Source organism: Capra hircus, chromosome 2 (genome assembly GCF_001704415.2).
Source record: "Capra hircus breed San Clemente chromosome 2, ASM170441v1, whole genome shotgun sequence".
In the NCBI taxonomy this organism is placed as follows: Eukaryota; Metazoa; Chordata; class Mammalia; order Artiodactyla; family Bovidae; genus Capra; species Capra hircus.
The window spans coordinates 80268624-80294723 of NC_030809.1; the positions used below are offsets into that span (position 1 = coordinate 80268624).

At 37.3% G+C, this 26100-nt stretch overlaps 1 protein-coding gene across 1 annotated transcript in view; it reads right to left on the reverse strand.

Annotated features, from left to right (window-relative positions):
• The window catches only part of LRP1B (LDL receptor related protein 1B), a 2198408-nt gene that overhangs the window by 823251 nt on the left and 1349057 nt on the right, over positions 1-26100 (reverse strand). The window contains 1 exon segment of the mRNA XM_018062463.1: positions 9613-9795. Within this exon segment, the coding sequence (XP_017917952.1) occupies positions 9613-9795 (183 nt within the window).

Sequence of the window (26100 nt, forward strand, 5' to 3'; positions counted from 1 at the left end):
CATAGTGATGCTTCCTAAGGCCCACTTGACTTCACATTCCAGGATGTCAACTTCTATGTGAGTGATCACATCATCAGGATTATGTGGGTTGTGAAGACCTTTTTTGTACAGTTCTGTGTATTCTTGACACCTCCTTTAATGACTTTTGCTTCTGTTAGCTCCATACAATTTCTGTCATTTATTGAGCCCATCTTTGCATGCAATGTTTCCTTGGTATCTTTAAATTTCTTGAAGAGATCTCTGGCCTTTCCCATTCTATCGTTTTCCTCTATTTCTTTGCACTGATCACTGAGGAAGTCTTTCTTATCTCTCCTTGCTATTCTTTGGAACTCTGCATTCAAATGGGTATATCTTTCCTTTTCTCCTTTGCTTTTGGCTTCTCTTCTTTTCACAGCTATTTATAAGGCCTCCCCAGACAGCCATTTTGCTCTTTTGCATTTCTTTTTCTTGGGGATGGTCTTGATCCCTGTCTCCTGTACAATGTCACGAACCTCTGTCCATAGTTCATCAGGCACCCTATCAGATCTAGTCCCATAAATCTATTTCTCACTTCCACTGTATAATCACTCATTAGGGATTTGATTTAGGTCATACCTGAATGGTCTAGTGGTTTTCCCTACTTTGTTCATTTTAAGTCTGAATTTGGCAATAAGGAGTTCATGATCTGAGCCACAATAAGCTCCCAGTCTTGTTTTTGCTGACTGTAGACAGCTTCTCCATCTTTGATTGCAAAGAATATAATCCATCTGATTTTGGTGTTGACCATCTGGTGATGTCTATTTGTAGAGTCTTCTCTTGTTTTATCGGAATAAGGTTTTTGTTATGACCAGTGTATTCTCTTGGTACAACTCTATTAGCCTTTGCCCTGCTTCATTCTGTACCCCAAGGCCAAATTTGCCTGTTACTATAAGTGTTTCTTGACTTCCTACTTTTGCATTCCAGTCCCCTATAATAAAAAGGACATCTTTTTTGTGTGTTAATTCTAGAAGGTCTTGTAGGTCTTCATAGAACTGTTCAACTTCAGCTTCTTCAGCATTACTGGTTGGGGCATAGTCTTGGATTACCATGATATTGAATGGTTTGCCTTGGAAACAAACAGAGATCATTCTGTCATTTTTGAGATTGTATCCAAGTATTGCATTTCAGATGTTTTTGTTGACTATGATGGCTACTCCATTTCTTCTAAGGGATTCTTGCCCACAGTAGGAGATATAATGGTCATCTAAGTTAAAATGACCCATTCCAGTCCATTTTAGTTTGCTGATTCCTAAAATGTTGATGTTCACTCTTGCCATCTCCTATTTGATCACTTTCAATTTGCCTTGATTCATGGACCTAACATTCCAGGTTCCTATGCAATATTGCTCTTTACAGCATCGGACCTTGCTTCTATCATTAATCACATTCACAACTGGGTGTTGTTTTTGCTTTGGCTCCATCTCTTCATTCCTTCTGGAGTTATTTCTCCACTGGTCTCCAATAGCATATTGAATGTTCAACATGGTTCAATATGGATGTTCAAGCTGGTTTTAGAAAAGGCAGAGGAACCAGAGATCAAATTGCCAACATTTGCTGGATCACTGATAAAGCAAGTGAGTTCCAAAAAAAAAAAAATCTATTTATGCTTTATTGACTATGCCAAAGCCTTTGACTGTGTGGATCACAATAAACTGTGCAACATTCTGAAAGAGATGGGAATACCAGACCACCTGACCTGCCTCTTGAGAAATCTATATGCAAGTCAGGAAGCAGCAGTTAGAACTGGACATGGAACAACAGACTGGTTCCAAATAGGAAAAAGAGAATATTGTCACCCTGCTTATTTAACTTATATGCAGAGTACATCATGAGAAATGTTGGGCTGGAAGAAGCACAGCTGGAATCAAGATTGCTGGGAAAAATATCAATAACCTCAGATATACAGATGACACTACCTTTATGGCAGAAAGTGAAGAAGAACTAAGGAGCTTCTTGATGAAAGTGAAAGAGGAGAGTGAAAAGGTTGGCTTAAAGCTCAACATTCAGAAAACAAAGATCATGGCATCTGGTTCCATCACTTCATGGCAACTAGATAGAGAAACAGTGGAAACTGAGATAGACTTTATTTTGGGGGGCTCCAAAATCACTGCAGATGGTGACTGCAGCCATGAAACAAAAATACACTTACTGCTTGGAAGAAAAGTTATAGCCAACCTAGACAGCCTCTTAAAAAGCAGAGACTATACTTCGCAAACAAAGGTCTATCTCATAAAGTCTATGGTTTTTCCAGTAGTATAGTAGTCCAGTATGGATGTGAGAGTTGAACTATATAGGAAGCTAAGTGCCAAAGAATTGATGCTTTGAACCATGATGTCGGAGAAGACCCTTGAGAATCTGTTGGACTGCAAGGAGATCCAACCAGCCCATCCTAAAGGAAATCAGTCCTGAACATTCACTGGAAGGACTGACGTTGAAGTGAAACCTCAGTACTTTGGCCACCTGATATGAAGATCTGTCTCATTGGAAAAGTCCCTAATACTGAGAAAGATTGAAGGCAGATGGGGAAGGGGATGACAGAGGATGAGATGGTTGGATGGCATCACTGACTCAATAGACACGAGTTTGAATAAACTCTGGGAGTTGGTAATGGACAGGGAGGCCTGGTGTGCTGCAGTCAATGGTGTTACAAAGAGTCAGACACAACTGAATGACTGAACTGAACTCAGGTGGAAATAGACCATCACTAAGGTCTTCATCTTTGCCATCTTCATGTTGAGAAGACTAAGGATGAGGAGGAAAAGAAGGGGTTAGTCTTGCTGTCTTCGATGTAGCAGAAGTGGAGGAGGTGGAAGGGGAGGCAAGTGAGTCAGGCACAGTTGGTATAACTTTATGGAAATACACTGTCATTTCTCTCTGACTTTTATGGTCTTTCATTTCTCTAAAAATGTTCTGTATGGTACCAATTCTTCTACCATTTGTTTAGTTTTAGTGCCTGTATCGTAGAAGAATTCATGCCATAAAAGAAATCAAAGGACTCTTTAATAATTATAACCCTTGTGTCAAACTGTCTAATGTTATTTTGTTTCTGGGCATTTCTTCTAAATCCTCTTCCTGACCTTTAGGAACTAGTTCAGAAGCATTCAGCTCCACCAAGTAGTACTTTGTTAATTCCTCTGGTGTGATGTCTGCTAATTCTAGAATTTCTCCAAGATTGATATCTTAAAAGCCTTCACTTTCCCACATTCCACTTTTTCTGCCATATCTGCAGTTTCTTTCTTAATTTCCTGTTCTCTTATAAATCCTGTAAAGACATGTACAACATCTGGACACAGTTTCTTCCACAAGAATTTATTGTTTCAGGTTTGATGGCTTTCACAGTTTTTTTTTTCTATAATAATAATATCTTCAATAGTATAATCCTTCTAGAATTTAATGATGTTTCTCTATTGAGGTGTTCTTCCATACCACTGACAACTGTGCTCATAGATTGCCACACACAAGGAGCCTTGAAGGTTCTTATGACTCCTTGATCTAGATGCTCAATTACAGACATAATGTTTGGGGAAAAACACACACACACACTTTGAAACATTCAGTGCAGAACTCTCAGGGTTTTGGGTGGCCAAGACATTGTCCAACATCACATGAACTTTAAAAGTCAGTCCCTTACTGGCAAGGAACTTCCTCATGTCAAGAACAAAGCATTGATGAAATCAGTCCAGCAGAAGAGATCTCATTGTCTAAGCTTTCTTGTATAACCAGAAGATTGACAAAATTGAATCTTTCTCTTCAAGGTTCAGGGGTTAGCAGCTTTATAGACAAGGGCATTCCTAATCATAAGTCCAACTGTATTTGCACAAACCAGAAAAGTTAGCCTATCCTTTCCTGATTTAAATCCTGGTACTTCTCTTGCTTACTAATAAATGTCCAATGCAGCATATATTTTTTTTTTTTCCCAGAGTAGGGCATTTTGTCTACACTAAAAACCTGTTCAGGCAGGTGTCCTTTCTTCACAGTGATTTCCTTAATGCCATCTGGAACTCATCTGCTGCTTCTTGGTGGGCAGAACCTGCATGCTTCTCCTGTTATCTTGACATTTTTTTAAGCCAAACCTTTTTCTAAAATTATCAAACAATAATTTGCTTGCAGAAAATTCTCCAGCCTTAATTCTTCCACTTTCCTTTTGCTTTATGCTGTCATATAATGATTTTGCTTTCTTTTGAATCATGTTGGAATCTTTAGGTATGACTTTCTTATAGCAATGCTGCAGTCACATGAAACTGCATTTTCAGTACAAGATAAAAAGATAATTAAAAAATTGCAAGGTTTTTATACCTGCTGGCATTGCTGTAGTAATGGCTTCACAAATTTCCTTTTCCCTCTTCTTTTTTTTTTTTTTTTTAACAGTTGTCCTTATGGTAGATTCATTACCTTAAAATGTTGGGAAACTGCAACTGCAGACTTTAATCTCCAGTACATATCAAGCAACTCAACTTCTTGTAACGCCACAACTTTTCTCTTGCTTCTTTGGAGCACTTCCAGCATCACCAGTGGCACTTTGTATAGGTTCCATGGTGCTATTCAAGGTTTATGGCACTGAACTAAACACAGTGAAAAATATGCAAGAACTGCAAGAGATCACTTTTTCTTGCAATGCAATTTATTGGAGAGACAAACTGGTGACGAGGAGATGACTAGTGTCACATGGTGTTTGAAGCTGATACTAGCAACACTTGAACTCACTGAAATAGTATGACATACCTATGCAATTACTATGGTATGTACTACAGTTATTTTTTACAGTAATGATTTAATACTGCATCTTTATGTTTGCTAATACTTCTGTTGACTTCAAATAGCACCATGTCTGGTCTGTTAAGTGTTTGTGTAAGTTTTGATAAATTTTAACTTTTTATAATAGATTTGTGTAGCTTTTGTGGTAGTAATTGTAAAATAGGCTAGTACCTACATATATTTTATGCATTTATAATATATTTGTCTCTTAATTTTTTTCAATATTTCTAGGCTATGTGGTTTCCCTATGAGTTTTTTTCCAAAATGTTGCAAATCTCCAAAAAAGTTTCCAACACATTTATTTATTTATTTTTAATTGCCTATAAAGGGACGTAGTTCAAACCTCTCTTGTTCAAGGGTGAACTCTTACTGCAAGCTGTTGGTCTGAAATTTGACAGACCAAATGTGGGAGAGTTCTCTGTCAAAGGTAGATCCTTTGAGATTAGAAACTCTGGAATGAAAGCAGTTATATTGTATTTTAATGTAATTTAGCTCTCATTCTCTTCTTTACTGAAATAAAGAAACATTAATATGCCTATATTTTTATACTAGTAGATAGCAATTTATATATAAATGAAGAGCCATCTTAACTGCCAAATATAACTTAATTGTCTTGAAAACTTTAAATGCTCAAACTAACATTGAGAAGTTTTTTTAAAAAATAAACATGAACTCTAAACTCAACATCTTGAGTAAATGTTTTTTATTTAGTTCATAAAGTTGAGAATTTAATTAAATTTTAAAATATCTAAAAAGATTATAGATGTGTACATATTCTTAATCCAATGCTTATATTCACCTATATTTTTGGTTCATTTTAATATCTGCCATGTTCAAAAGTATTCATAATATATTTGCCAATTATTATGCCTCAAGTAGTTTGACAAATTTCACTTTACTAAATTTAAGTCAGAGATCAAATTAGAAGCAGATCAGTGATTTAATTACTATCTTTCACATTTCTCCTTCCTTCCTTCCTTCCTTCTTCATTCATTTATTGTGAGAACACTTAAGCTCCACTCCCTTAGCAAATTTCAGTTATACAATTCAGTGTTAACAACTACTGTCACCATGTTATACCACATCTCCCATATAAACTTTTGAGAAAGGAGAACTGCCACAAAACCCTTTTTCAGAAAAGTTTTAGGGCCATGAGGATGACGAAAAGTCAATATCAAGATGAATCTACACATGTTTTAATGTTATTTACAAAAAACATATTTCAATGTTATTTATTAAAAATACTGAAATAAAGTTGCTTTATGATGCTGTGTTAGTTTCTACTGTACAGCAAAGTGAATCAGTTATACATATGAATGGTAGTTCAGACAGTAAACAGTCAGCCTAAAAATGCAGGAGATGCAGGTCTGATACCTGGGTTGGGAAGATGTCCTGGAGGAGGAAATGGTAACCCACTCCAGAATTCTTGCCTGTAAAATCCCATGGACAGAGGAGCCTGGCAGGCTACAGTCTGTAAGGCCGCAAACAGTCAGACATAACTTAGCGATTGAGCATGCACACATGCCTAGAGTACTGGAAATAAAAACTAAACAAATGGGGCCTAGCTAATCTTTAAAAAATTTGAATAGCAAAGAAAATCAGGAATGAAGCAAAAAGACAACCAGATAATTGGGAAAAAAACAAAAAAGCAGATGAAGCAAACAACCCAACAGTAAAAACAAGCGACCCATTGAAAAGCTGGGTGGAAGACCTAGACGTTTCTCCAAAGACGTACAGATGGCCAGCAAACACATGAGAAGCTCCTCAGAATCACTAAGGATTAGATAAATGCAAATCAAAACAGCAGTGAGGTATTGGTCACCTCAAGCCAGTCAGAATAGATATTATCAACAAAGTCACAAACAATAAATGCTGGAGAGGGTACAGAGAAAAGGAAACCTTCCTACACTGTTGGTGTGAGCGTAACTTGGCACAGCCACTATGGAGAACAATTTGGAAGTTCCTTAAAAATACGAAAAAGAGAGCTACCATATGATCCAGCAATCCCACTCCCAGCATATATCTAGAGAAAAGCATAGTTTAGCAACACAGATCCACTCCAACGTTCACTGCAACACTATTTACAACAGCCAGGACATGGAAGCAACTTAAATGTCCATCCACAGAGGAAGGGATAAAGAAGATGTGATACACAAATGTTATTAACTAGCTTTTATCTTCCATTAATTTTCCTATATATTTACCTTTCCACAATTTGCCATACCTATAAACTCAAATAACTTTTCCTTTGTCTTCTCCTCCCTCTGTGGATAGAGGAAAAGATTGTTTCCTCCCTACATTAGCCATCCTCATCATAACACAGATTTATTCTTAAGCTGAATCATATTCAGAAAAAGCTATTTCATAAGAGCTCATTGCAAAATATCAAAATGCATATAAGATAAATCACAATCAATTGGAATTTCCTATTAAATTTACTTAATGGTGTTCTTTATTACATTTTCTCTCCATATTTTTGGTCATAGTTCAAACCAGCTATTACTAACATACACCTTTTAGAAATTACTTTATTATGAAGGCATTTATAATTTATTTCTTTATTATGAATGCATTCCTTATGAGGAAATTTCAGGCTGCTTTTATGTTTTTCACTCCTAAATCTTGATAGTGTATTCAGCTAGTTTTAGTTCAGGATTTTCCAAGTAAATTTATATTATGCTTTCCTATAGCCTTGACAGTTTCTTAGTCATATACCTAACAAAGACTCTTATCTGATATATTTCAGCATTAACTCAATCAAGCAAATGACAGAAGCAACATAAGAAAGTATACTCACTACAAACACTTAGAATAATATTAACCTGAGTCAAATAATTGGCTCTTTGGCATCAGAATTAGCCTGTTAAGTTAAAACTTGCCTATTAAGTTAATTTATCATTCACTCATTTCCTTTCAGTTCAGTTGTTCAGTCATGTCTGACTCTTTGAGACCCCCATTGACTGCAGCATGCCAGGCCTCCCTGTCCATCACCAACTCCCAAGAGCTTACTCAAACTCATGTCCATTGAGTCAGTGATGCCATCCAACCATCTCATCTTCTGTCATCCCCTTCTCCTCCCATCTCCAATCTTTCCCAGCATCAGGGTTTTTTTCCAGTGAGTCAGTTCTTCACATCAGGTGGCCAAAGTATTGGAGTTTCAGCTTCAGCATCAGTCCTTCCAATGAATATTCAGGACTGATTTCCTTTAGGATGGACTGGTTGGATCTCCTTGCAGCCCAAGGTACTCTGAAGAGTCTTCTGCAACACCACAGTTCAAAAGCACCAATTCTTCAGTGCTCAGCCAAATTCAGACTTAAACTGAAGAAAGTAGGGAAAACCACTCAGAGAAGGCAATGGCACCCCACTCCAGTACTCTTGCCTGGAAAATCCCATGGATGGAGGAGCCTGGTAGGCTGCAGTCCATGGGGTCGTGAAGAGTTGGACATGACTGAGCAACTTCACTTTCACTTTTCACTTTCATGCATTGGAGAAGGAAATGACAACCCACTCCAGTGTTCTTGCCTGAAGAATCCCAGGGATGGGGGAGCCTGGTGGGCTGCCATCTATGGAGTCACAGAGTCAGACATGACTGAAGCAACTTAACAGCAACAGGGAAAACCACTAGACCTTTCAGGTATGACCTAAATCAAATCCCTTACAATTATACAGTGGAAGTGACAAATAGATTCAAGGGATTAGATCTGATAGAGTACCTGAAGAACTACAGATGGAGGTTGTGACATTGTACAAGAGGCAGTGATCAAAACCATCCCCAAGAAAAAGAAATGCATTTTGGTTGTCGGAGGAAGCCTTACAAATAACTGAGAAAAGAAGAGAAGCTAAAGGCAAGGAGAAAAGGAAAGATATACCCATTTTAATGCAGAGTTCACTCATTTAATGTTATTCACTAATTTTTAATTAATATAAAATGTTCCAAAAGTATAATTTCTAAACTCAAAACCACATTCCATTAGCCATGAGCCCCAAACCAAGAATCTTTGTATAAAAATTGAGAGGAGTCACCTGACTCTAAAAAACATAACACACAGAGCTCAGCCTGGTTTACTGTAAGGAGTCATCACTTTCATCTTAACAGAGGTTAGCAACAGCATCATAAAATTTAGAAAACTAGTTGAAAATAAAGGCATATTACTCTGCCTTTTTTTAAAGTCATCTTCTTTCAATTTCATGGTGAAGTTTCATCTATGAAAAGAAGAATGATGCCCACGGGTTCTGACACATGTCTCTTTCTGGACTGTGAAATTCCAGAATCTGAATTCAGATTAGTGTTAGTTGTGTCAGACTCTTTGTGACCGCATGGATTGTAACCCACCAGGCTCTTCTGTCATGGATTCTCCAGGCAAGAATACTGGAGTGGGTTGCCATTCCCTTCTCCAGGGGATCCTCCTAACCCAGGGATCGAACCCATCTCCTACATTTCAGGCAGATTGTTTACTGTCTGAGCCACCAGGGAAGCCCAGACTGCCTGGTTTCAAATCCCAATTCTTCCATGCTGGCTCTGTGAGCCAGACAGTTAAAACTTCTTTTGACTTTTAGACTTGAGCAAGTTAAAAACGTCTTTGGGGCTCAGTTTTCTCATTGTGATTTAGAATGTTGAGATGAGTTCACACGGAGAACTTTCTTAGAACTGTGCCAAGTCCACAGACAATTCTCAGTGAATGTTAGCTATTATTACTGTCATGTATAGAATGCCAGCAAATGTAGTAGAAACACAAGGGTACTTTTATAAAGGTAAGGTATGGATTGAGAAGGGCCCAAAAGAAACCTGCATTAAGGAAGCAAGCCCAAGGTGTAAGTAGAATCCAGTGTTCTGCTTACCTGTACTCCGACAGGAAAACTTGGTTTTGTGGTCACACAATCGTAAGGTACCATTGCAGCCTTTTTCATCACTACCATCTTCACAGTCTTTTTCCCCATCACAGTGCCACACATCAGGGATGCAATTTCCATCAGGATGACACTGAAATTCATTTGCATTACAACCAGCAGGAGAATGAATCTCTTAAATATTGAAATGAGGGAGAAAGGTGGCAGGGGGTGGGGGGGCGGGGAGGAGAGAGAGACAAGAGAGAAATTATGATTTTACTTGATAATATTTTTTCAATATTTTTTTTCTTTCTTCAGGCATTATAATGATGCTAGAGAGAATATATATTTTACTTTAGTTTAATTGCTGCAATGTTCTTTAGTACTTCCAAATTTGTTTTAGAAACTTTAATAATTAGAGAAAATGTTTCTTGCCCATGGAATACCTGAAAGTGTCATGAACATTAGGAAAAAAAGAAAGAGCAATACTATAATGTGGTAGTCTGTTGAAATTTTAATTAGTATCTTAACAATGGGATTTTTGAAGGGATTTTCTCTATAGCACATAAAAAGGATTTCACATTCTACGCTAAATGTTTAGACTTCCCTTCATCTTTGACATTTATTTCATTTCATTCTGATAACAGGTTAATAACTAAAAAAAAAAAGAAAGAATGGCATTTTAATAAAATCTTTCAAGAATAATATCTAAAATTTTGAAAACCAAAACCACAAGAAAATTAAAAAAAAAAATCAGTACATATGATTTCAGTTTAGAAATAAGAACAGACACAAAAGAATTTAATGAGGCATTCTGCATTCAAATTCAATTTATCAATTAACAATTTATACAATGCCTAGAAAACACTATTACTCAAAAACTGATGACTAAATTATAGGCTATATTTTGTAGGTAAGCATCAATAAGAATAAGAAAAGATAAATGTTAGGTATTTTTATCCTGCCAGGCTACTCTGTCCATGGAATTCTACAGGTAAGAATACTGGATTGGGTAGCCATTCCCTTCTCCAAGGAACCTTCCAGATGCAGGGATCAAACCTGGGTCTCCCACATTGCAGGAAGATTCCCTACCATCTGAGTCACTAGGGAGGTCCAATATATGTTAGAATAATAATGGAAAATGTGACTATAATCAGCAATATTATGCATTAATATCTAATATTATGAGATGTAATAATCAGAATCTCCCAATACTATTGTAAAATAAAGATTTTAGTAAATATTTTCCTAGACTGAAGTTTTTGTTTTGCTTCGTTTTTGGAATAACTGCATATCCACATGGAAAAGAACTGAACTTTGATCTTAACACCATATACCAAAATTAATTCAAGATAGATCACAGACCTAAATGTAAGAGCAAAACACATATATTGTATAAAACAAAGCAAAGGAGAAAAACCTTTGTGACCTTGGGACAACACACAAAAAGCATGAACCACAAATTTAAAAAGTGATAAATAGACCTCAGAAAATTAAAATATTTTGCTTGTTGAAATAATTAAGGAGATGAAAAGGCAATATACAGCTTGGGGAAAAAAATTGCAAAACATATATCTAACAAAGGACTTCTGTCCATATCTAATTAAGAACTTTTACAACTCAATAATGAAATAATTCAATTTTAAGGAACAGAAAAAAGATCTGTATAAGTAGTTAACAAATAATGGCCAATTTGATTGATCAATAGGGAAATACAAATTAAAATCACAGTAAGATGCTTCTATACACATATTAGAATTTCTTAAAAAGACTGAAATGCTGAGTGTTTGTAAAGATATGGTACAAGTGGGACTCGCATACATTGCTAGTGGAAGTGCAAACTAGTGCTTTCCTGGAAAACAGTTTGTCAGTGTTTTAAAAAATGTAATTGTGCAGCTACTGTTCAACCCAGCAATTCTACTCCTATGGGTTTTCTTAAGTGAAATAAAAATATATGTCTACACAAAGATTTGTACACAAATGTTCATAGCAGCATTCTTCAAAATAACAATAGAAAGAACTCAAATATCTATCAGCTGGTCCATGTATAAACAAAACATGACATATGTATTAGTCTAAAGTTTTAATGTAGCAAATTTATTGTGTCTCTCATGTAGCTATAGCCACTCTGGTAGCTCAGTGGTAAAGAATCCATCAGCCAATGCAGGAGATGCAGAATTCAATCCCTGGGTCAAGAAGATCCCCCAGAGAAGGAAATGGCAACCTACTTCAGAATTCTTGCCTGGGAAATATAGCCAGCTATTAATTTATATTTATAACAATAATTATCTTGCATCATTATAAAATTGAAGCAAGTGTAGGTGAGTTGCCCCTTACCTAATGAGCTGATTTGGTAGGAATTATAAAAATACAAATAAACAGAAACTTCAAATAACTAGAGTTGAGAGATCAAAAGGGAGATGTTTCACACCTTGCAGCTATAGGAAAGCCTAACAGGAAGAAGACTCTTCTTTCCTAGGGAGAACTCAGGCAAGGAAAAGCCATGGACCCTTTGTTTACTTCAGCCCTCTCAACTTCCTTTTCTCTCTATAAAAGCATCTCTTTTCCTTGCAATGAGGGAACCTGCACGTGGCTTACCATGGCTGTGGAATCCAAATTGCAATTCATTACTGATCCCAAATAAACATCTTTGCTGGAGAAATATCTCACACTCAATTTGTCCCTATTTGTCACCAATAGGTCAACATTTTGGTGGCCCTGGCAAGGACCAGAGAAGAGACCTAATGACTCCAGGACTGGGGAACATACAGGTGCAGTACCCACTATGGAGTCTTTTTGTCGCTCACTGCTTTTCCTGCTGACCCTGGAGTTTAAAGGCAAGTGTTTCTCTTGGATCCAAACTCGCACTCTTTTCTCATGTGAAGCTCTCCAGGCTTTATTCAGAATCTGCTCAAAGTTTTCATCTTTCTGGTTAAGACTTTGTTTTGTATGTGAGTACCTGTTTGGCACTTGGGTCTGATTTCACTATCAGACTGTTGCACTGAAACTGGCCTATTCCCTTCAGAACAGGGGCTGCTGCTTCTGAAGCTGGCTAACCTTCAACCCATTCCTTTGAAAACAGGGGTTCTCTGCAACAGTGCCAGGATTTTCAGCCTTTGGCCTATTCTTTTGAAAAGACTATTCTCTGGAAACTGTCTGAAAAAGCCTTTAGCCTGGATCCTTTAAGCTGTTTCCTTTGAATTTGCTGGGATTGTCTTGCAAGCTGTCTGAATTGAACCCCTTGTGCTGCAAGCTGTTTAAGCTGTTTGAAAGAGGTTCTTTACTCTAGAGGAAAAACCTCAAGGAAATGAGAACCCAACCCACTTATCTAAGTCTTTTGAGCCCCTCCCTCCCCCAATTCTTACAGGGACTCAGGCCAATTTGATGTTTAAAACCCATGGTCCTTCCTCATGTGATGTGAAAGCTGCTCAGTCATGTCTGACTCTTTGCGACCCCTTGGACTGGAGCCTGCCAGGCTACTCTGTCCCTGAAGATCTCCAAGTAAGAATACTACAGTGGGTAGCCTATCCCTTCTCCAGCAGATCTTCTTGACCCAGGAATCAAACCGTGGTCTCTTGTATTGCAGACGGATTCTCTATCAGCTGAGCTACCAGGGTTTCTCACAGGCATTTCTAAATAAATGGACCAACCTGACCTAAGGCACTTTAAAATATGATTGACCATGATGGGTAACTCCTGAAATCACAAAATTTAATTTCCTTAAAACCCAACTGGGCTACAATAGCTTAAAATTTTCCAGAATTGACTGGAATGCTTATTTCAACTGGCATTTTGAGGTTTCCCAACATTATCAAGAGACTAAAATTGCCTTTCTGCAAAATAAGATCTTAAAATTTACCCAGGAAAACAAATGATTAAAGAAAGATAAAGCAACTCTCAATGCCCCAAGGTCCTTCTTCCTTGGCTTATCTCAGGCTCCACCTTTGGTGCTATCTTCCTCCTTCCTTTCTATGCCTCCACTATACTCTCAATCCCCCTATACACATTCTCTGGACAAATTTCCCATTATCTCTGAAACTCTTCCCATTCTCTTTTCTTCTGAACTTGTCAGAGCATACTTCTTTCAAATTAGCCTTTTGAGGATACAGAGGCTATATCTTTAATATCTTATATTCCCTGGACTAAAGCTGAGCTGTGAGGCATAGTCAAAGACTTTCCCAAAGTAAACAAACATCCGCACACTTTTGCTGAGGAATTTAATATAGCCATTCAAACTTATAAACCTGGTTTATCTAACTTACATCAGCTAGTTCATCTGCTCATCAGTGAAGGCCAGGCCCAGCATTGGGTGAAAACTGCTGATTGAGAAAGTCTTGAAACATGCTCAGGATTACAGTCAGAACAATCTGCTATCTTATTATGTGATCAGGTTCAGAAAATTGCTAAGCAACTGCACCAAGTAATTCCTAGGGCTTTTCCAAAGCCTGTGGATCAGAACAAAATTCAGGCTTGCACACAGATTCTGATCAATCTGTTCATAAAAATCACAACTGACTTCAGACTTTTTAAACAAAATTCTGATCTTCCTTCAAATGTTGATTAACTTCACTAGCTTTTAACTCTATATTAATTGTGGATTGAAATGAGATCTCTTCCTTCTAGTAAAAAGTATCACAATTGTCAACTACAAATTGGTGATGGCCAAGGAAATTCCCCATCAGCCTCTGTGAAATCTGAACCCTGTGCTGCTGCTGCTGTTGATCTGTTGCAGCCCTAAAGGGAGTTCAGGGTGGAGAGTGAGGAATTATGTGCTTCAGGGAAACTGGTGGAACAGACTTTACAGAATTAGATATTTTCAGTTAAACTGATTTCATGATCCTAATCCTTGTATTCTCTCATATCTAGAAAAGACCTTCCAGGTGACATCAGCTCCTCATGACTAGCAGAAAATATTTAGCAAAATATGTGCTAGATTGCACTGACCTCCCTTTCACCAAAATATTATATATTGACCTCCCCCAATGCCTCTTTGGAGTAGTTTCTCAGAGCTGAGATGCTGTCTCCCAGGTTGAAGTCCTCATTTTGTCCCAAATAAAACTTAATTTGCAACTCTTACATTGTGCATTTTTTTAGTTGATAAGATGAAATGGGAAACTTATGTTCACTTCAGATTTAGTTAATCTGACAAAATGGCTTCCTTTTACTCTATATGAATCACTTCAAAGGAAGACCTCAAAAATTATTGTAATTGTCAACTCCAACAAATGAAATCTCCTAAACAAAATCCTCTTAGTTTTTGTTATTATTGCATAGAACCAGGACATTAGAAAATAGATTGTTACAAATATAAGTGCTGAAGATATCTTACACCCTCTAACCAGCTTTCCAACACACACTAGTTCTCAGTGGTTGGTCTCTTTGGAACTAGAGGGACTCTTCCCAATCCTCCCTCTTTATTGCCTTGGAGAAACCTTTTTCCAATGAGAGGATAAATATCTTTCAGTCCTATTTGATACCACACTCTCAGATCTCAAGCTTACCACCATAAAACAGCCCTACTTTGGAGTAATAAAACAGCTCGAATTGTGAGGGTCTCTAACAAACCTCAAGAAGTTATGAACATATTCCCTTCTGTTTAGCCATTTAAGAGATACACATCCTTTTCTCCTTAGTTCCTCTTGCTGTTTTGTAGTCTCTAAGTCATGTCCAACTCTTTGTGACCCCAGGGAATATAGCCTGCCAGGCTCCTCTGTCCATAAGATTTCCCAGGCAAGAAATACTGCAGTGTGTTGCCATTTCCTTTTCCAGTAGATCTTACCAACAGGGATCAAACTCATGTCTCCTGCCTTGGCAGGTGGATTCTTTACCACTGAGCCACCTATTAATTTATTTGGCTGTAAGTAAGTAAGCCCCTATCCATTTATTAGGCTGAAACTTCTTAGACAAGTATGCCAGAATTTCTTTCTCCCAAAAGGGGAAAATAATTCCAGGAATTGACAGTGTCATCAAAGAACCAACCAAGTATACTAAATGAGTCTTTGACATCTTTTATTTGCTATCTCTGTTGGTACCAGACCTGATTCTGGAAATATTGATCATTTGTCCCTATTGAATCAGCTATCACTTTCTTTAAGGGCAAAACCTCCAACTGATGTTTACAAAATTCATAGTGCATCCCATCAAAACTTAAAACAGAATCCTCAAAACTTCTTCCTAGAATTAATCAATACCCTACAGGCAAACCTTCAAGGCATAAAGCCAATAATGGAACAATACAGGCTCAAGGCCTCATTATCCCTATACTAGCCACTGTAACACCCCATTTTACCAGTGAGAAAAACAAAGTTCCGAAGGTGGAGTAGTAAACAACACTGTTATCCTTCAATACCTCATTATTCCTCTCATAGGGTACTTTCATCCATTTCCAGCAGAATAAAGTTCTTCACTGTAACTAATTTTCACAGTGCATTCTTTAGTATTCTAGCTGATGAAGATAGCCAACACTTCTTTGCCTTTGGTTGAGAAGAAAAAATAAATCACCTGGACAGTAATGCCTTGGAGTTGTATTAAGAGTCCTTATTTTGTACAAATCCTGAAGGCTGATATGAATGATATAAAGTTCTCCAAAGGTTTTACTTTGCTGTGATATGTGATTTGCTTCTTTGCCCTCCTTCTCAAGCCTCTTTCTCAGGAAGGCAGCTACTACTTAATTAAGCTTTTAGACTTAAACGGACTTAAGGTTGCCAACTTAAAATGATTATAGTTTGCCCAAACCCTGGTTCAATATTTTGGCCATCCAGTACCAGAACAAGGGCTATACTTAGATCTAGATACACTTCATAGAACTTAGGACACCTAAAATCCCAAACTAAGGGCAACTTCAAGGTTTTCTTAGGCCAATTGCTTATTGTTGAAATTGGATTCCACATTTCTTATGTTTTAAAACTAAGTTTCTTTAAAACAAAAATTCTTATGTTTTTCTCAACAGTAACAACCTCACCCAATTTTGTGGGAAAAACTGGATGACATAGCCTTCAAGGCTCTAAAGGAGAGCTTGATGAATCCACCTGCCTTTGGGCATCCCAATTATCAGATTCCCTTTTACTCTTTTGTATGGGACAAGAGAGAGAATAACTTTGGGGTACTTACCCCAAAACTCAGGGACCACCATCTGCCCATTGGGTATTATAGCCAGCAACTGGACCCTGTGGCACATGGATACCTCTCTTGCCTGAGAATCATTGCAGCCACTGCCCTTTTGGTTAAGGCCACTGAGAAAATTGTTGTGGAGTGTCCTTTAATTATCTTTGTACGTCATGAAGTAGAAGTCCTCCAAGATTCTCATCACACTCAACATTTCTCAGCTAGCTGCCTCATATCCCAAAACATCCCTTTGTTATCTGTCCTTCCCATAACTCTTTTACATGATAATAACTTTAATCTGGCTACTCTTCTCCCTTCTGTCACCAAAATGTCCTTCATGACTGGTTAATGTTGATAGACAACCTCCTGACTCCCTGTAATGAAATGATCTGAAAGAAACTCCACTGGATAATGTTGACTGCTCATGGTTCAATGATGGTTCTTATTTAAAAGGTGACAATGACAAATACCATGCTGATTAAGCTATTATAACTCCTTTTGATATTGTTAAGGCAGCAGCTTTACCTATGGCTAATTTGGCCCAGTAGGTTGAATTACATACTCTTACATGGGCTTGTACTTTAGTCAAGGACAAAACGGCCAGTGTTTATACTGATAGAGATATGCTTTCAGAGTACCTAATGATTTTGGAATGTAGTGGAAGCAATGTTCCTTCCTTATTTCTAGTGGAAATAAAATTTAAAACAGTACCTATGTTCAAAAATTATTGAACACAGTAATTTTACCTGCCATTTTAGCTATTATTAAGATTCTGGGGCATGTTAAACTTGACTTTCTGGAAATTAAGGGAAATCACCTTGCTGATGTTTCTGCAAGGAATGCTATCTTTAAAGGGACCAACAACAGCCAAACCTCTGTCATTATCCACAGGGATATTTCCTCAAATGATACTTTAGAAAAAACTGGCTATAGAAGGCTCAAAATTGGATTCAGTAAAAGAAAAAAACAAGATTGGAAATGTGACAATTGTTTGTTTGGGAAAAAGAGGAAGGTATGGTTTGGATCAAATAACTCAGTCCTATCAGAAACTCTAAAAAACCCACTTCTCATCACAGTACATACACCAAAAAAATGGTTTATTGACAAAATGATGAATAAATATTGTTAGGGAAACCTTAACAAAGCTGCAAAAAGTGCCTACCTCAATTGTCCTAGTTGTCCAAAGTACACCCCATGGAAGACCTTGTACTGCTTCAAGATATTTTAAGTGCCTACTGGACCATTCAAAGTCTAGTAGATGGATTTCATAAACTTCCTCCATCTCATGGATATAAATATATTTACATCACTGCATGTTTTTCCACTGGACTGAAGCCTTCCTGTACAGACAGGCTACTGCATTTTCTGCAGCTAAAGTCCTTTGTCCTAAATTGCTTCAGTTGTATCTGACTCTTTTTGACCCTATGGACTGTAACCCACTAGGCTTCTCTGTCCTTTAGATTCTCCAAGAATACTGGAGTGCATTGTCATGCCCTTCTCTAGGGGATCTTCCCAACTCAGGGACTGAACTTACATCTCTTACATCTTGGGCACTGGCAAGTCTTTTAGGGAAGTGAAAGTGCAAGTTGCTCAGTCATGTCCAGCTCTTTGCCATCCCATGTACTATACGCCCATGGAATTCTCCAGGCCAGAATACTGGAGTGGGTAGACTTTCCCTTCTCCAGGGGACGTTCCCAACCCAGGGATCGAACCCAGGTCTCCCACATTGCAAGAGGGTTCTTTACCAGCTGAGCCACAAGGGAAGCTCTCTTTTAGGGAAAGATTACCCCTATCTGGAGAAATTCCTCTCAAACTTCATAGTAATCTGGGAACCCAGTTTTAAGGCCAGACGCTTTGATAAGCCTGTAATGTTTGGCTGGTTTTTCACCACTTTCACTATGCTTACAACCCTCAATTCTCATGTTTAGCTGAGCAGATTAATAACATTTATTGCTACGAACTAACAAAATTTGTAAAGGTTGTCTAAATACCTTGGCCAAAAGCATTGCCATTGGTTCTTTTAAATGTCAGATCCACCTTTTTTGGGATTCATAAACTCTCACCCTTCGAGATAGTCCTAGGCTGCCTTATGTATTTGGTTCCTGCTTTTATTTCATTCATAACTGATAAAAGGAGACATAGTCTAGTATTACAAAGGACTTCTTATTTCTATTAAAAATAACCATATTTTGGTAAAGCAGTCATTTCACAGTGTGCCCTTAGGAGAAAACTTAAGAGATTTTGTCTACTGGAAAAGATACTGCCAGAAGCATTCTCCTCAACCTCATCAGAAAGACCATACCAAGGACTGCTAACCAGCCCTTGTGCCACCATACTTTAAGGATAGACACTTGGATTCATGTGACAAACCTAATGAAGTCTGTGAACCCTGGCTGAATGTGCACATCACCTGGTGACCTGAAAGTAAAGATTTCCTAGAATTGTGAGGCAGTTGTTATCTAAAAACACAACTTTCCAAAGACATCTTTGATGCTGACATAAAGATTCAGATAATCTACAACATCCAGGATCTTGAAAATGTATGGGCTTTAAAAAAAAAAAAAATTATCCCTCCAGACCCTCCTTGTTACTCACATGTGACCTAAGGTTTCTAGTCTGAGATACTACATCCAGAAATGGTCCTTCCTGACACTGAAGGGCATAAAAGCCACTGAAACTAGAAAACCTGACTGTTGATCAGTTATGCTTTCAGAAAAAGATTTTAATCAAAGGATACAAATGTAAAAAATAATAATAATAATGAATAGAATTCTCAGTTAAATACAGTTGGGAGAGCTCTTATATCCTGCAATAATAGTAGAGCCCAATAGGAGAATAAAGACACTTCTTTGCTGGAAAGAAAACAGCCAGTGAAAATCTTTGGACCATTTTTGTTTTACTACAGCCCTCCCAAATTTCTTTTCCTTTCTATGAAAGTGTTATCCTTCCCTTCCTATGTGAGAACTTGCACATTGCTGACCATAGTCACAGACGCTATATTGCAATTTCCTGCTGATCCTGAATAAACCCATTCATCTTCATTGGAGAAACATCTGTAAGTCAGTCATTTTCAGGCTAATAGGATCATGTGGTTATGAGTTAAGATTAGAGCGAGTTAAGGTCAAAGGTAATAATAACACTTCTATCACCAAGCCAGCTACCTAATCTTTTGAGATCTCTATTTGTTCACCTGAAAAGTAGAGCTCCCTCAGGGTTATTGGAAGGAATAAATTGGATATGTGCAAATGATTATTTTCCTTACAATTTTATTATTATTTTCTGTGATATATACTGAATAATTCATCACTGATATTTTAATTTATTTAAAGACTTTCAGCAACCTATGTCAGGTGATACAGTATTTTAAAGATGCATGAAATGGACAGGCTTCTACTTCCCAAATATTCTTAAACTAGTCATGCTGAAATAATGACAACAAAAACAACAAAATGATAAAAATGATCCCTACTGAAGTAAAAGTAAAGAAGTTCTGTTGGTTGAGAATAAGAATTCCAATTTACCCAAAACTTCATTTCCAAAAGTAGCTACTCCTAAGAACACATAATAATCACACACAATTTAAAGAGAAGGGGCAGAATTTAGATTGGCCTTGAAGTCTCTTTCAGAAACAACACTTTCTTTGTCTATTTTCCTAGGCATCCAAATTATTTTGACTTGGGATATACAAGTCTTCATAATTTAATGAAATACTGGGTGCAAAAACATAATCAATAAAGATGGCAGAGTCTGTGAACATTTAGATAATATATATGGAATGTGATAAAGCCACTTCCTGCCATATTTAATTGGGTATTTGCAGAATACCCTATTTATATGAGTTAACTATTAGTGTGTTAAAGAAGACTAAGGCGGCTTTCAAAAACAGTCAGTTGTAGCGGACAGTCAGTTGTAGGGGACTTTAAAAAGGCAACTTGAAAACTGTGTGATTTTGTATTCAAGAAAAAAATGAAGACAAGTCAAATGAAATTTGAAGGTTTTTTCAGCACTCCAAGTAAATCTATGATGAAGGGAGCAACTTCCATACAACAGTGAATGGCCTTTGGTTATTTATCCTAGCACTTAACTTTCCATGAAAATAAAACTAAACAAGTTTTGGTCAGCTTAATTTTATAACTTGTAATATGAGCTCAACAAATAACATATAAAAGCTGAGCTTCAGGTGATTCTCACTCAGTGATTCCAAATAATTAATAAATTATGGAAGGTATACCCTATTGATTTTTTTGTACATTCTTTAAATTAAGAGTTGAAGACTGGCAGCTCTGATATTGAATCTATCCCTTGGTATGTTTACTTTGGTAAACATACTATTGACCTTTCTAAAAATTGAAAGATTTCCTATAAAAAACTAGCTTTTCCAGATTCTTAAAAAGTAAGATTCTTAGGTTAGCACTCTCACAAGGTAACAACTATTGTCTGTTTTATACGAGCTGGACTGAATTGTATTAATGGTTACCTGTTATAATGGAGAGACAAAGATACTCCTTTACAATTTACTTTTTTCTGTACTGGATATTTTTTCCTAGCTAGAGGTGGGCAGTGAGGCAACTCCTAATTCCCTTTTGTTTTTCAGTCTACTTCTGAGAAACTGTAGGAAAGATTTTACTTGACTCTTGCTTCAATATTAATACTAATTTTACTGTCTTGTATATTGGTTTTTCTGCTTTATGAGTAATTTCTATGAATATTTGTGAACAGCCCTAAATTCATCTCTCTCTCCTTGCAATAGCTTTTTAGAATTTAGTGTCAAATTTACGGATCATTTTTCATGATATGAATTTGTTCGGACCAATCTCACTCTCAGATTTATTTATGTTACTAATCCTTATCCTGCCTTTGTTTGAGACTGTCCTCTTTATAACCTTTAACTTTTCCAGGTTATAACTTAGATCCTTTCTGGAAATGATCAGCTCAGTTCAGTTCAGTTCAGTCACTGAGTCATGTCCCACTCTTTGCAACCCCATGAATCACAGCACGCCAGGCCTCCCTGTCCATCACCAACTCCCAGAATTCACTCAAACTCACATCCATTGAGTCGGTGATGCCATCCAGGCATCTCATCCTCTGAAGTCCCCTTCTTCTCCTGCCCCCAATCCCTCTCAGCATCAGAGTCTTTTCCAATGAGTCAACTCTTTGCATGAGGTGGCCAAAGTACTGGAGTTTCAGCTTTAGCATCATTCCTTCCAAAGAACACCCAGGGCTGATCTCCTTTAGAATGGACTCGTTGGATCTCCTTGCAGTCCAAGGGACTCTCAAGAGTCTTCTCCAACACCACAGCTCAAAAGTATCAATTCTTCGGCGCTCAGCTTTCCTCACAGTCGAACTCTCACATCCATACATGACCACTGGAAAAACCACAGCCTTGACTAGTCAGACGTTTGTTGGCAAAGTAATGTCTCTACTTTTTGATATGCTATCTAGGTTGGTCATAACTTTTCTTCCAAGTAGTAAGCATCTTTTAATTTCATGGCTGCAGTCACCATCTACAGTGATTTTGGAGCCCAAAAAAGTAGTTTGACACTGTTTCCACTGTCTCCCCATCGATTTCCAATGAAGTGATGGGACCAGATGCCATGATATTTGTTTTCTGAATGTTGAACTTTAAGCCAACTTTTTCACTCTCCTCTTTAACTTTCATCAAGAGGCTTTTTAGTTTCTCTTCACTTTCTGCCATAAGGGTGGTGTCATCTGCATATCTGAGGTTATTGATATTTCTCCCAGAAATCTTGATTCCAGCTTGCACTTCTTCCAGCCCAGCATTTCTCATGATGTACTCTTCATATAAGTTAAATAAGCAGGGTGACAATATACAGCCTTGACATACTCCTTTTCCTATTTGGAACCAGTCTGTTGTTCCATGTCCAGTTCTAAATGTCACTTCCTGACCTGCATACAGATTTCTCAAGAGGCATGGCAGGTGGTCTGGTATTCCCATCTCTTTCAGAATTTGCCACAGTTTATTGTCATCCACACAGTCAAAGGTTTTGGCATAGTCAATAAAGCAGAAACAGATGTTTTTCTGGAACTCTCTTGCTTTTTCCATGATCCAGCAGATGTTGGCAATTTGATCTCTGATTCCTCTGCCTTTTCTAAAACCAGCTTGAACATCAGGAAGTTCACGGTTCACGTATTGCTGAAGCCTGGCTTGGAGAATTTTGAGCATTACTTTACTAGCGTGTGAGATGAGTGCAACTGTGCAGTAGCTTGAGCATTCTTTGGCATTGCCTTTCTTTGGGATTGGAATGAAAACTGACCTTTTCCACTTCTATGGCCACTGCTGAGTTTTCCAAATTTGCTGGCATATTGAGTGTAGCACTTTCACAGCATCATCTTTCAGGATTTGAAACAGTTCAACTGGAATTCCATCACCTCCGCTAGCTTTGTTCGTAGTGATGCTTTCTAAGGCCCACTTGACTTCACATTCCACGATGTCTGGCTCTAGGTGAATGATCATCCCATCATGATTATCTTGGTTGTGAAGATGTTTTTTGTACAATTATTCTGTGTGTTTTTGACACCTCTTCTAAATATCTTCTGCTTCTGTTAGTTCCATACCATTTCTGTCCTTTATGAAGTCCATCTTTGCATGAAATGTTCCCTTGGCATCTCTAATTTTCTTGAAGAGATCTCTAGTCTTTCCCATTCTGTTCTTTTTCTCTATTTCTTTGCATTGATCGCTGAAGAAGGCTTTCTTATCTCTTCTTGCTATTCTTTGGAACTCTGCATTCAGATGCTTACATTTTTCCTTTTCTCCTTTGCTTTTTGCTTCTCTTCTTTTCACAGCTATTAAACAGACAGCCATTTTGCTTTTTTGCATTTCTTTTCCATGCATATGGTCTTGATCCCTGTCTCCTATACAATGTCATGAACCTCAGTCCACAGCTTATCAGGCATTCTATCTATTTGATCTAGGCCTTTAAATCTATTTCTCACTTCCACTGTATAATCATAAAGGATTGGATTTACATCATACCTGAATGGTCTAGTGGTTTTTCCTACTTTCTTCAATTTAAGTCTGAATTTGGCAATAAGGAGTTCCTGACTGAGCCACAGTCAGCTCCTGGTCTTGTTTTTGCTAACTGTATAGAGCTTCTCCATCTTTGGCTGCAAAGAATATAATCAATCTGATTTCGATGTTGACCATCTGGTGATGTCCATGTGTAGAGTCTTATGTTGTTGGAAGAGGGTGTTTGCTATGATCAGAGGGCTACATAAATAAGTAAACATAATAGTAATACACAAGGAAATCTTGAGAAGAAATAACACATTTTGCATTTAAAATGACCTACTTTTGAAACATTTTGTTAGCCTTAGTGAAATTAAATCACATAGACCAAATTCTATTCCATATATTAATTCCTCTCTCATCTTTTTTTTTTTTAATGATAATTTTGACTCAAAAATGTCAGCAGTAATGGGAGGAATTCCATGTTACACGAATAATTATTGTGAGGGCGATGCTTTGCCTCTTTTAAGCATTTTGGACTTAGTTTCAAAGATCTAGTTCTTTTGAATTATTTCCTCAACAGTTAACTCAATGACTTAATGGGAAATTCTCAAGAAGATTAAATTATCTTAGAAATCTAAATAGAAAAACCTATTTCAAAAGAGACTTGTGAAATATAAATCACTGCTTGTAGAGAACAGATTGCTTCTCCCGATCCAGGAATATGGTAACTTTACGTATAGAATCATAGTCTTTTAGCTCAATGGTATATACAGCTGATAATAAGTTATGACTACACAGATCAAAGCATAATCTATGAAGGGAGAGCAAGCTGCTACTGTTTGTGGCTTTTAAAACTGTATTTGCCTTGCTTTGCTTTGCTTGGTATTGTTTGGTTTATCCATTTGTGCTTCATAAGTGAATACACTCATTCATCTTATTATTCTAAATAAACATTTATCTTTTAAATTTACATGCAAAAGTGATATTTCCTTAAGGCTTTTCTTTCCTTCTGTCTTTTCTTTTTTTCTCTCATAAACTATCCATATCTAAACCTCTGTGAACTGGTATACTATCTATTAAGAGGTATCACAAATAGCCATATTACATCAACTTTAAAATAAGTATATCATCTGGAGAAGGAAATATGATATACCATCATAAAACATTCAAATCTAAATGGTGAGTCAATTCTCCTTTAGATTGCCTTCTTGTTTACATTTCATCTATTAATGTCTCAGATGTCTCTCTGAGAAGGTGATATCTGAGATAACTTTCTTTAAGTCTCATTTTATTTCAAAAAATACATATTTATCTAGGATTGGATTTCTTATTCTGTTATTTGTAGATCCAAGAGATTTAGAGGTAAACTTTAGGAATTCATAAAAGATCTCAGAAATTATACCTGATGCTTTGCTGCTTTTTTTGTCTCGTGAAAGACATTCAAGAGCTTTCCTTTACTCTTGTGGAAGACTCTAAAAGGAATGTGGAGACCAATTTCACACTTCCCTATTTCTTTTTCATCTATTCCATATACCTTCCATGTAAATGGTAGTTTATAGTACATTCAATTTTACTTATATTTCAAATTATATAAAATTGGATTAAAACTCAGTTGGGAAAAAAAGTATTGCCTAGCTGCACCTTATCATTTAATTAAACGTAAATAAATAGAACTGCTTATTGAGAGCAACCCATTTCACAGAAACAGAAACTTTGCTTGTGGTTATACATATGATAAGGAGCAGAGATGAAATTTGAGCCCAAACAATGAACTTTAGAGCCTTCTTTCTTTACCACTGCCCCATTAAAAAAACAATTATACAAGGACATAAGCTAGATTCATCTAGAAAGCAGTAAGTTCAATAAGAAAATGGATCAGAGTAATGTTATATGCTGGTGTCTCAGATGGTAAAGAATCCACCTGCAATGCAGGAGACCTGAATTCAGCCCCTGGGTCAGGAAGATCCCCTGCTGGAGGAAATGGCTACCCCCTCCAGTATTCTTGCCTGGAGAATCCCAAGGAGAGAGGAGCCTGGCAGGGTCCATGGGGTTGCAAACAGTTGGACTTGACTGAGCGACTAAGCATATACACACACACACAATGCTGCATAGGAAAAAAAAATACATTGCTTCTGAGTCACAATTCATTAGCCATTGCTAGTCACATTGTGTTGGGCCCTCTCATGCTGGTCCCACTCAATCACAAAGTCTCCAGGAAGTATAATCTTACCATGTTCCCAGATAAAGGAAGACATAGAAATATACTATGTACATATTTAATGATTACCATGAGTGACTTGGGTATAAAGGACATCGTGACAGGGAGAACAGAGATGTCTCTCTGAGAAGGTGATATCTGAGATGAGACCAAAATGAAGGGAAAGAGCCAGCCACACATATTAGGATAAAGAGTATAGTAGGTGAAG